Here is a 12,651-nt window from a genome sequence, read left to right as displayed (position 1 = left end):
AGTTGAAGTACTAAAATGTATTAACTACAAATGAAATAAAAAAAAAAACTAAAATTTAATAATATAATAAAAGGGACAAAATTACTAAAACTTAAACTACAATTTAAATGAAGATTGAAAAATTAATGAATACTATAACAGTATAGAAATAATACTGATATCATTCCAATCTGTATGGCTTGCTTTCTTTAAGAACGTTTTAGCTATTTTTGCTCACAATGAAAGTAAATGGGGTCCAAAACAAAACATTGGACCCCAATTACTTCCTTTGTGTGGCCAAAAAAACACTTAGACAATTTTCAAAATATCTTCTTTTGAAGACGAGTAAAAGATGACGGAGTTTTAGTTTTTTTTTTTTTTTTTTTTTGAGAACTATCCCTTTAAGAATAATATATATTTGATTTCAGAGGCAGTATTTCCCGTGGAGCTGTTTTTCATGTGATATTCTGCACCTGCATAATCAAATGTGCTGACAGTATGGGGCTAATTAACAGTTGCCTGACTGCTGTAGTACTGTGTGTTTACCTGGAGTGCTGACTTACAAATTGCTGGAGAAGAAATGGTTCCGTGGCTATTGTGTGTTCAGTGTGTGCGCGCTATGCTGGTTTACACAAGGTGACATAGAAGTGTTAATATGCATGACCAAGTGACAATTATATTATGTCTTGAGTGACTGTATAATTGCACGTGAGGTTTGCTAGGGTGTGTAAAGTGATCGCGGGTGTGTGTGCGTACAGTGGTCGCGTGGGGGTTAATATCTGCAGTCCAGAGGAATGTGTTTCGGGTCAGCAATGAGAATTCCTCAGTTCTGCATTAGTAGGTCACAGCACTGCTGCTTGCCTCAGCCAACTCTCTCACTGGCAATCTTCTCTCTTGTTTTCTCACCTTCTCCACTTCCCTTTTTTTCCTTTAGCTAGGTTTGATTTTCAATTTTCGACCTTTTACTTTTCCGACATGAAATTGTTTCGCATCCTCTCATTCTTTCTTTGTTTCCCCTCTCTCCTGCTAAGACGACTGAGGTGTAGGGGGTTGGGTGAAAATGAGGAAAAGCTGTATGTGTGTGTTTGTGTTATATAAATCTAGCCACATGCACTATTCACTCTTGCCGTCTGGTGCTTGTGTTTGTGTAGGATTTATGTTGAAGATCTTTCTTATTACCAGATGCCGCCCATTTCACTCAGCTCTGATAAAGTAAAGAGGGAGTACCTATACATTACCATTTGAGGTCAGTAAGATCTATTCTTTTATTTAGCAAGGATGTGTCCGTAAACACATTTATACACTGATAAATGCTGATCTTTAAACTTTATTCATCAAAGAATGCTGAAATCTTTTTATCATGGTTTCAATAACAATATTAAGCGGCACAGTTGTTTTCAACATTGATAATAATAAGAAATGTTTCTTGAGCACCAAATCACATACTAGAATGATTTCTGAATGATCATGTGACACTGAAGACTGGAGTAATGATGCTGAAAATTCAGCTTTGCATCACAGGAATAAATTACATTTTAAAATATATTCAAATAGAAAACAGTTATTTTAAATTGTAACAATATTTCACAATATTAGTGTTTTTACTGTATTTTTGATCAAATACATGCATCCTTTGTAGGTGTTGTTTCAAAAACATTAAACATCTTATCGACACCAAATGTCCTCTGCTCATTCAAAAGTATCCAGCACCCAAAAATGAAAAATTGACACTCGTCATTGTCTTTTTCAAACCTTTATGATTGTTTTTTTTAGTGAACCATTCTCTTAGATCCACTAAATTGAAGTAAAATAGGGAAACATAACCCAGGCGGCAACGACATAAGCCACGCACAATATGTACACTCATGAACCCTCACAGGTAGCCACATGCACTGATTCACAAGCGTGCAGATATGCAAACTGGGGTATTATGTACACATTCACCAGCGTAAGCAGGGCGATATTTGGTTTTAACTTTAGAAATTCAGTTGAACATATGGCCTGCAGCTTCAGGGTCGACACGCTTTTCAATTGTACCTTTGTTCCTGTGTCCTCAGTGCTCTTTTATTTGTGTTGTATCCCCGTCTTTCTTGTGGAGATACCTTTCTCTGCCTCTCTCTCCCATCTGTGTCTGCTCCTTGTTCATGTCTGCATCCCTATCTCCTGCCTGTCTCTGCTATCTTATCCTCTAATCCTACACTGTCCAGGCTGTTATCCTGCTCTTATTTCTTGGTGTGTGTGTGTTTCAGCGCGCTCCCCCAGAAAATGTTATTTATGTCACACTCTGTCCCCAAAGCTCAATGTCTTTATGCTCTTCTTGGAATCAGGGAAAAGAGAGGCAGAGTTTTAAAGGATTTGAATGATATTTTAGTCCATTTAGAAAAAAATAAACAAATGAGAAACTAGGTTTATTTTGACATCTGAATTAATGATAAATTGTTGTATTTAGATTTGTTTGATCAACTACATTGCATTTATTGTTGAAATTTCAAAATCCAGGACTGAAGATTTGAGCTTCATTACATGAGAAGACACTCTTAACAGTCTCCTTAATGGTTTTAAAATGTTTGAAATTATGGAGATTTATGCTGTTTCCTTCTTGGAAAACTTACAGCTTTGACAGCTAGTCCAATACATTTCATTCTTGTAAAACCAAGTTTTATTAGACCTTCATATTGTCATAAGTTAAATTGTAATCGCTTCTTCCGTCTTCGGGTTATTAGACATGTGTGTTTGCTGTTAACATAGCAAATCGACCGCATGAGTGTTTTGCTTTATTTTTAAAATCAGATGGAATAAATGAAATAAGAGGGTCTCAAAGTATTTTTCTTATTTCACAGTACCGTTAAAGTTTGGGAATAAAAAAAAAATACAGTAAAACAATAATATTTTGAAATATTATTACTAATATTTAAAATGTAATTTATTCCAGCGATGGCATAGCTGAATTTTCAGCATCATTACATCATGCTGATTTGGTGCTCAAGAGAAATTTCGTATTAAATCAATTTTGAAAACAGTTGTGCTATACTGAATATTTTGCTGGGAACCTTGATACATTTTTTGTCAGGATTCTTTGATGAATAGAAAGTTCAAATGAACAGGATTTGTTTTTAAATAGAATTTGTTTTACAATGTAAAAGTCTTTACTGCTCATTTTTGAACATTTTAATGCATCCTTGCTAAATAAAAGTATTTCTTTTTAAACGAAAATAGTTTGAAAAACCTTTGAGGGACAGTAATTGGAGCGTTTGCATTTGTCTTTTTATGGAGGAATAGATAAGGAAAATGACTATTTTTGACTGGTCCAGTGGCAATGAAAGAGATGGTTGGTGAAAAAGCAGCTGTGGCTTTTGAGTACATGGAGTGTTGAGGAACTACACTTTAAGATGAAAGCCGTAACCATGGTTCCCCTCCTCAAGACTTTTGCTTTGAGCAAAGAGAGGTCAGGAAACAGATCAAGCGCAAACACTTGTGCATTGTTCAAGTTCAAGGAGAAGTTTAATAGAAAACATTGGTGTAGAAATTATATAAGACGAGTAGATTTGCACTGTAGCATGATGTATTCAGTTTCACTGTTTGGTTTGGTCACAGTGAGAGCATGTTTGGCTCTTAAATTATTTTTGATAGCACTTCAGCTGTAGTGTTTCCTAATTAATATGATGACAATTTTTGAATACTGGAAAAAGAGTTACTCTGTGAACTTTGTTTGTTGGCTTTACACCGAGCTGTAGATTTCAGCCTGACCCTTTCTGCCAGTGGATTCGAATGGTTATGTAAAGTTAACCGGTTAAAGTTGACATGATTGATGTTTATCAGAAAAACAGAGAACAATACATTTATTTGTATAGCGCTTTTCATACATATCGTTTCAAAGCAGCTTTACAGAAAAATGCAGGTTTCTACATTACAATTAAGAGTGATCTCTGTTATCAGAGGTGACTCTAGTCATAGTAATGTCCATATGTCAAAAATGTACCGTTCTTAGATAATACCAATCATGCAGTTAGCTAATATCATGTATTAATTTAGGCAGAAAAAATGATCTCATTAAAGCAATTATTACAAGTTGTGATCATCATGATTACAATATATAGAACATTTGGCACGGGTGCATGTTGATTCAGAGTTGGCATCATCTGAAATCCTCACAGGGGTTGCCATCTTCACTTCACAGGTGGTGGGGCATCTGAAATCTTTGTAAGAGGCTGGATTCAAACTGGAGCTGGCGTACTCTCTAGTTACCTTGGAATCCCGAGGTAGAAACAGAAAAGCAAGTGGAACATAATTAGCGTAGCTACTGTTGATAACATTTCAAGCAAAAGATTTCGTCTGATATAACTGGAGTACAATGTTATGAGGAGCATTATGTTAATACGTGGCTAAAGAGATGTCTTTAATCTAGATTTAAACTGGTAGAGTGTGTCTGAGCCTTGAACATTATCAGGAAGTCTATTTCAGAGTTTAGGAGCCAAATGCGAAAACACTCTCCCTCCTTTAGTGGACTTAGATATCCAGTTTCACTTTATTTTGGTGGTCCGTGTAACGCATTCTATTGACTAGGGCCTATAAGTAACGTTGCACCTACTGTACATGTCTGCTAACTCTCATTAGAGTGTTAGTAGAGTATTAGTAGACTGGTAGGGTTAGGGTTAGAATAAGTTGTACTTGTACTTGCAAAGTTACTTATAGTCAGTAGAATGTCTGTTGGAGGACCAACACAGTAAAGTGTTAGCAGATATTAAGCAGACAGTCTACTAATACTTTAATGAGAGTTAGTTCACATGTAGTTGCAAAGTTACTTTTAGTTAACAGAATGTACAAAAGGGACCATCAAAATAAAGTGTTACCAGATATTCTAGGTACTACCAAAAGTCCAGAGTTTTGTGACCTTGAGCATGATGGATTGTAGGGCGATAGAAGATTGGTTAAATACACAGTAGCTAAACCATTTAGGGCCTTAGGTCAGTAGCAATACTTTGTAATCGATACAAAACTTAATAGGTAGCCAATGTAGAGATTATAAAATTGGAGTTATATGATCATATTTTCTTGACCTGGTGAGAAGTCTAGCAGCTGCATTTTGGACTAACTGTAGTTTGTTTATTGAGGATGCATGCAGGACAACCACCTACAGCATTACACTAATCCAGTCTAGAGGTCTGAATGAACTGTCTTTTCTGCATCCGAAACCGATAGCATGTTCCATAGCTTAGCAATATTTTTGAGGTGGAAGAAGGCTGTTTTTGTAACATTTGAAATATGATTATCGAAAGTTGCTGTCTACCCAGGTCTATAACACCTAGGTCTTTAACTGTATAATGAAGTAACAGTACATCCTTAGATGCAAATTGTATTTTAAGAGATTCTGTGTAGAGGTTTTTGGTCCAATAAATAATACCTCAGTCTTATCCAAATTTAATAGAAGAAAATTACTGGTCATCCACTATTTTCTCACTCAACTTGGATAGTTATTTCATCACGACTAGATTAAATCTCTAAATTGAGTATCATCGGCATAACAGTGGAAACTCATTCCATGTTTTATAATAATATTACAGAGGCAGTATGTATATTGGAAATAGCAGAGGGCCTACAACAGACCCTTGCGGCACTCCAGAATTTACAGATGTTAACTTGGATGATTCCACGTTTGACTATATGGTAACAGTCAGATAGGTACGATTTTTACCATCCTAATGCATGTCCCTGGATACCGGTGTAATTTTGCAATTGATATAAGAGTATGTCATGATCCATATTATCAATAGTGTCAAACGCATCACTAAGATCAAGTAAAACTAGTATTGAGATGCAGCCTTGGCCAGAAGAAGTAAATCATTTGTAATTTTAACGAGCGCATTTCTGTATTATGATAGGGCCTGAACTTTTTCATAGATATCTTTTTTTTGTGCTCCGCTGTGCTCCGTCTGCCCTTTCAGACAATGTTCAAGGTCACAGCCAGAAGGTTAGATGTCAAAGCCAGGGAAATGTGACACGTCCCTTCCCCCCCAACTCTTGACCGACGACCTCCTGTGTTGTGTCTGGTAGGCTGATATGTGTCTGTATTTAACCCCTCATGGAATGGCCATTATCATGTACTGTTAACGCACAAACTCTTCATCCTGTGTGAAAAACCATTCAGACGCCTTCCAAAATATCACATACAAATTACATTATTTGTGGGGAAATGAATTATGTATTTTATTTATATATATATATATATATATATATATATATATATATATATATATATATATATATATATATATATATATATATATTAAAATTATATATACACACTACCATTCAAAAGTGTCAGTAAGATTTTTTTTTTAAAAAGTTAATACTTCTATTCAACAAGTCACAGTATTATATTACATTTATAATATTACAAGAACAAAAAATCAAATAAATGCTGTTCCTTTTTCATTTTCAGCAAAGAATCCTGAAAAATATCATAGTTCCACAATAAAATAATTAATTAATAAATTAAATTAATAATGCATCACAAATGTTCTCAAAATTGATAATAATAAGAAATGTTTATTGAACAGCAAACCAACGGTTAGTTCACTGGAGTCAAGTGAAAACAAGACTTATGTAATGTTTGATAGTCCTTTTACTATCCATGATTGCTAAAGTGGTCCTTCTATACACATATTTATATGATTATGTTAATAGGTTTGGTGGTATCTTTAGGGATCAGACGGCAGGTCGCAGTTGCACTGTCAAAATAAACCAATGCGACAAGATGGTCTGTAATCACTTTTTCTGCCTTTTGATTGGTGGAATATTATTCTGTTTTTTCTCTATTATTAAAACTTTACCAAAACTGAAATCTACAAAAAAATACAACCAAAACCAGAAATAACCACAATAATTCATTGTCTTTAAATTATCTTTATTTGCAGGCTTTTCTCAACAAATACTGACATGCACTTAAAAACAATTAATATTTCAGCATATATAATGTTTATGTTCTTATTTTTAAAATAGACTATCATTTGAAAGTCTTACTTTAATTCAGAAAGGATGCATTGATTTGATCAAAAGTGAGTGTAAAGACATTATTTATAATATTACAAAAATATATTACAAATATTTATATTTCCAATAATAAATGCTTTTGAACTTTTAATTCATCAAAAATTCTTGGATTTTTTTTTATCAATGCGTCCACAAAAATATTAAGCAGCACAACTGTTTTCAACATTGATAATAAAACATTTTTTCTTGAGCAGCAAATCAGCATATTAAAATGATTTCTGAAGGATCATGTGACACTGAAGACTGACGCTGAATATTCAGCTTTGATATTATAGGAATAAATTACATATTAAAATAGAAAAGTTAGTTTAAATTGTAAGAATATTTCACAATATTACTGTACAAAATCTTACCGACGCTTAACTTTTGATGGTAGTGTGTGTGTATATACTGTATATTATTTACTATATGTATGTATATTTTTTTCTGAGGGCATCCTTAAAGGTTTTATTAGATTTCGCACACTGCAAACAAATTTGTACCTAAAGTACTGGAAAGTAAACACACACACACACACTCACATAAATTCGGTTCTGACTCACCCCTTTAACAGAAAGTCAATAACAGCACAGGAATGATTAATCAGTGGCTCCATTGTCCAATTCCACCAATTCCCCCTCCTCTCTCACACACTCATGGGGCCCTCTCATGGCATAGTATTGATCTGAATGCATTTGCCTTCCATTTATCCACTGAACACAAAGAACTGTGAACTCACCCGGTACTGTGCCCAAATCCATCTAGGGAGGGATCACTTGCTTACCATAGACATGCATAAATAGGTTTAGGGTAAGCGTTAGTCAATGGAAATGTACTCCGCAACAGCTTTAGTTTTTCTTTTGTCCTGCTTTTTTCCCTGAATTAATTGACATCTCGCATACTGTTGGTCATGTGTTGTGAGGTCACATTATTTGGCAGCGTGGTACAAAATTACATATTGCTGCACACCAGCAGAGAAACATAAATTAGATTATAAAAGTCAATATTCAAGCATAAGATATTAACATTCAGGAAATGGGAAATCTGTATATCATGCAGTGGTGAGTGTGAGAGAAAAAAAAAAGAATTAATTGATGCAATTGGCTGTGTGAGTTAAAGGAGCCACGTGCACAATATTTGATGTATACTGAAAATATATATATATATATATATATATATATACACAAATATACTGAAAATTTGACCGTTTTGCACTTTCTTTACATAAAGTGAAATGAGCTGATCTGTGCATTGTGACGAATGTACTTTCTTAGATACTTTCGATGTATGATGGTTGTATGATTTTTAAATATTATATTTATTTTGTTTATTTAGAGTCTTCATTCTCTTTATCCTTAATGCTTTCAAAAAAATGCTTGTCAATCATCACACTTTTCTGTTTGTCTGTGTGTTCCTATCTGAAAACCAGCAGAGGGATTTGAGAATAATTTGACGGACAGCCTGTTCAAAGCCCTCCCTGCCTACCCTATCATTCTGGTTGCCGAGAGTCAGGTTGCCATGACACCAGACTGTTTTGTCTGCCCTTTGACCCCTTTAAGAGGTGCTTTGGTCAATCAGGCATTACCCGTGAGGGGCCAACCGAGGGGGGAAAGATGGAGCGACATTTCCTCTCTAAAAATGAGGTACAAAAGGTTCTATACATCCGTTGTATGCAGGGGTACCGGCACAGTTATGGGGAGGCACAGGCGCACACACACAAACAAAAGGCACAGATGAATGTATCCGTGGCACAGTTCTGCCTTGGAAAAAAAATGAAAGGATCTATGATGTCCCTTGTGTAAACGGGGCTTGTGCTCGTGATAAGAGCAGCTACCAGCAGATTTTCAGATGAATGCTTAGTGGAAAGAATAGAACTGCACAATTTGATTATAAGAATAGTCGCTTAAAAATGGGCTTTTAGAGAAAATGAAAGCACTTTATTTTACTTCGCTTTAAATTAATGATGCTAATTGATTAAAATGTAATTGGATAAAAAAATATAATTTTAATTTAATTAAAAAAAAATACCATTAAAAAAACATTTCTATTTTTATGTATTTTAAAATGTAATTTATTCCTGTGATCAAAGCTGAATTTTCAGCATCATTATTCCAGTCTTCAGTGTCACATAATCCTCCAGCAAAGTCATTCTAATATGCTGATTTGCTATATAAACATTATATATGCTGAAATATTAATTGTTTTTAACCGCATATCAGTATTTGTTGAGAAAAGCCTGCAAATAAAGATAATTTAAAGACATTCAATTATTGTGACAGATGAGTAAAGCATTGGAACAATGGATGTTATTTCTAGTTTTAGAAGTTAGTTGTATTTTTTTTTTTTTTTTTTAGATTTCAGTTTTGGTAAAGACTTAATAATAGAGAAAAACACAATAGTATTCCACCAATCAAAAGACAGAAAAGCTGAGACAGAAAAAGTGATTACAGACCATCTTGTCACATTGGTTTATTTTGACAGTGCAATTGTGATCTGCCGTCTGATCCCTAAAGATACCACCAAAACTATTAACATAATCATATAAATATGTGTATAGTGTCACAGTACTGCGTGTGGTCAATTCAATAGAGTTCACAGAAACGAAGATAATCCAAACAATTGCTATTTAATCCTGGAAGACGAAGAGTACAGGCGCACACACAGGCAGGGACGGACTGGGACTAAAAAACGGCCCTGGACTTTGACTAGGCCCGGCCCAAAGCAATCGGTGCGCGGAAACTCGACAACAACAACAATAACGCCTGCCGCCTGGCATGAGTGTCACAAATTTAATTGTGGCTCATGATACTATACCATCCAAATTATAGCTAACAGCATATAATACAATCTATTCCATGGTGTCTTAAAATGAATGTATTACTTAATAATCTTAATTCATTTATGCAGTAATTAATTTTGTTTATTTATTGTTTATATGGATTATAGTAATCCTTTGTTTTTATTTGTCTGTCTGTCTCCCTTGTATGTTCTTATGGACCTTTTTATGAGTCTGAAATAAACATGATATAAGCTACTGCACAAATAATAATACCACATCTAAATGAAAATACACCATTACAAATGTAACTTCTGTATTCAAAATCTTCAAAGTTTGTAAGCATCAACTGTAACGTTACCAACATTTTTAAAAGTAAAAGCACAACATATTTCTTAATATTAGCTACTGCATGTGGAATTTTACAGCTAAAATGTTGAAGTTTAGCTGTTTTAACTACTGTAATCATTAAAAATGTAGCACGCTGAATATCACTTCCTAACGTCATCCCTAGCAATTAAGTAACTTGCAAAGTAATTTCTGATTAATTCGATTCGGGAGTAGTAGAGATAAAAGCCCGTCCGCACTGACAATTGATTGGTTGGGTCCTTACATGCGCTTCGTGAGGCACACGCGCACACACACGCAAGGTCTCTCGCTCGCTCCCTCTGCCGAGCGCGTGCTACGCATGTGCGCTCTTGCTCGCTCTAGATTCCAGGAGATTTTAACTAATTTGCGGGACTCAGGGAGCCGCTATCAATATGCGGGAGACTCCCGGAATTTCTGGGAGACTTGGGATGTCTGTGACTGCGTGTGTGGCGGGTGGCACTGGCGGGTGGTGGGCCGGCCCGCCGGCCCTCCTGGAGTACCGGCCGTTCTGTGATTCTCCAGATCACACAGATGGCCAGTCCGCCCCTGCACACAGGGTAACATATACAATCACCGACCAGGTGCTGAACAGAACAGGGAGACTTTATAAGGGGACTAATGAGGGAGACCATAATCAGGGAGAACAGAAGCAGGTGCGAATGGTTAACTAATAAGGAGACACAATGAGGGCAAATGAACTGAACTAGACATGACAGAAATTATGAGAAGACATAACAAAAGTTCATAACCATTACATATAGAAGGACCACTTTGGCAATCATGGATAGTAAAAGGACTATCAAGCATAACATAAGTCCTATTTACACTTGACTCCAGTGAACTAAGGCCTGACAAGCCTTTGAAATTAATCCTTTCTAGCCAGAACTGCAGCATGATTCCTCCTCTCCTCGGAGAATTGTTGTGACTCGCTGTGAGTCCTCGTCAGGACTGATAAGATTAGCGTGGGTTCTGTTCTCACCCTAGGACACAAAGTATGTGGAACAGAATAACAGCTCATGGGAATTTATGTTGCTCTATTTAATGGCGTTAGATACGTTATGCTTCAGACTATGAAATTGGCCTGGAACAGAGAATTTGTTTGGTTTTCTCTCCCAGATAGCCGCATAAATGAAGATAATGGGTGATGAAAACGAACTTAGTTTGGTTTCTGACTGCTCCTTTCATTTCAGTTTATTTCCGTCGTGAGCGTTGACCTGTATGTGACCTGTTTAATATGCTGTGTGCAGATTAGATTACTGCCAGGCGGAAGGGTTCTTTTTTTTTTCTCATGCAGATGAACACAGAAGCCTGTCAAAACAGACATAAAATATGAATTACATACCAGAGATCTGGGGCTGGAGTTTGTCTATATTTAAACACTTATGTGCATTCTTGGCATGATGTCACAATTATCTGGGTAAGATGATGCGTCAGGGGAAAACCCTGGGTGTCTGGATAAAAATGAGAACACATGCGTGCAAGCAAAAGAGCAGAAAATAACTTCAAGCTGATTTTGTTGCATAAGAATTATTAATTCAATCATTCAAATTTACTGTGGTTCCAAAATGAATTTGGATGGACAGACCACGTGTAAAAAATATATGAATGCCTTTTAATTATAAAACAAAGTAGGATTGTTTTTGAAGAAAGACTATTTTCGAACAAAACTTTCCACAAAAACATTACACATGATTTTACTGTGTAATATATTTCTGTGATGGCAAAGCTGAATTTTCAGCATCGTTACTCCTGTCTTCAGTGTCACATGATCCTTCAGAAATCATTCTATTATGCTGATTTGCTGCTCAAGAAACATTTCTTATTGTTATGAATGTTGTGAAACTTTTTCTGTAAACCGTGATACTTTTTAACTATGACTTTTGCCTCAATAAACTCCTAATTACTGCTTATTAATAGTTAGTAAGGTAGTTGTTAAATGTATGTATTGGGTAGGATTAAGCATTAAAGCTGCAGTAGGCAGTTTTGAGAAAACGTTGACGTAGCCTGAAAATTTGAACAAGCACAACTTACAGGTCCCACCCCCTTGCTCTCTGCTGCGCTACAGCCCTCCCTCCACAGCTCGTCCTCCACAGCGGAGCCTGTCGTGAACGCGCAGGCTAGTAAACAGGGCCACCGATAACAGCGGATAAAAAGTTATATGGCACATTCACTAATAGGGACTAAACGTCAATAAATGCTTTACATTGACTATGGCCTGCCCATACTTTGACTACCAGTGTTTGGAATAACGCCGTTTAAAAGAACGGCGTTAGGTAACGACGATATTTTTTCAGTAACGGGGTAATCTAACTAATTACTTTTCCCGTCGTTACAACGCCGTTAACGTTACTGGACGTTAAATGCGATGCGTTACCACGGGCGTCAGTTTGGTTTGAAATGTGCTGGGGACAGACAGAGATGCATTCGGAAGTGCATTTTCAGAAATGCTGGGCAGCCTACAAACTGTGGAGCCTCTCTGCTCAACCCGTAAATAAATC

General features: G+C 35.9%; 2 protein-coding genes across 2 annotated transcripts in view; one reads left to right on the top strand and one right to left on the bottom strand.

Moving 5' to 3' along the window:
- Positions 1-12,651, bottom strand: part of si:dkey-79d12.5 (maternal B9.15 protein) — a 161,322-nt gene that overhangs the window by 34,713 nt on the left and 113,958 nt on the right. The gene's annotated exons all lie outside the window — the stretch shown is intronic.
- spaca6 (sperm acrosome associated 6) overlaps positions 1-12,651 on the top strand; it is a 52,603-nt gene that overhangs the window by 4,889 nt on the left and 35,063 nt on the right. Inside the window, exons 2-3 of the mRNA XM_056267601.1 lie at positions 5,922-6,026; positions 8,438-8,651. Coding sequence (XP_056123576.1) covers positions 8,527-8,651 — 125 coding nt within the window. The 5' untranslated portion in view covers positions 5,922-6,026; positions 8,438-8,526. The remainder of the gene's footprint in view (positions 1-5,921; positions 6,027-8,437; positions 8,652-12,651) is intronic.

This window comes from Rhinichthys klamathensis, unplaced genomic scaffold (assembly GCF_029890125.1).
Source record: "Rhinichthys klamathensis goyatoka isolate OS25496 unplaced genomic scaffold, OSU_Roscu_1.1 h1tg000262l_1, whole genome shotgun sequence".
Taxonomy (NCBI): Eukaryota; Metazoa; Chordata; class Actinopteri; order Cypriniformes; family Leuciscidae; genus Rhinichthys; species Rhinichthys klamathensis.
This window is presented reverse-complemented; position numbering and strand designations above follow the sequence as displayed.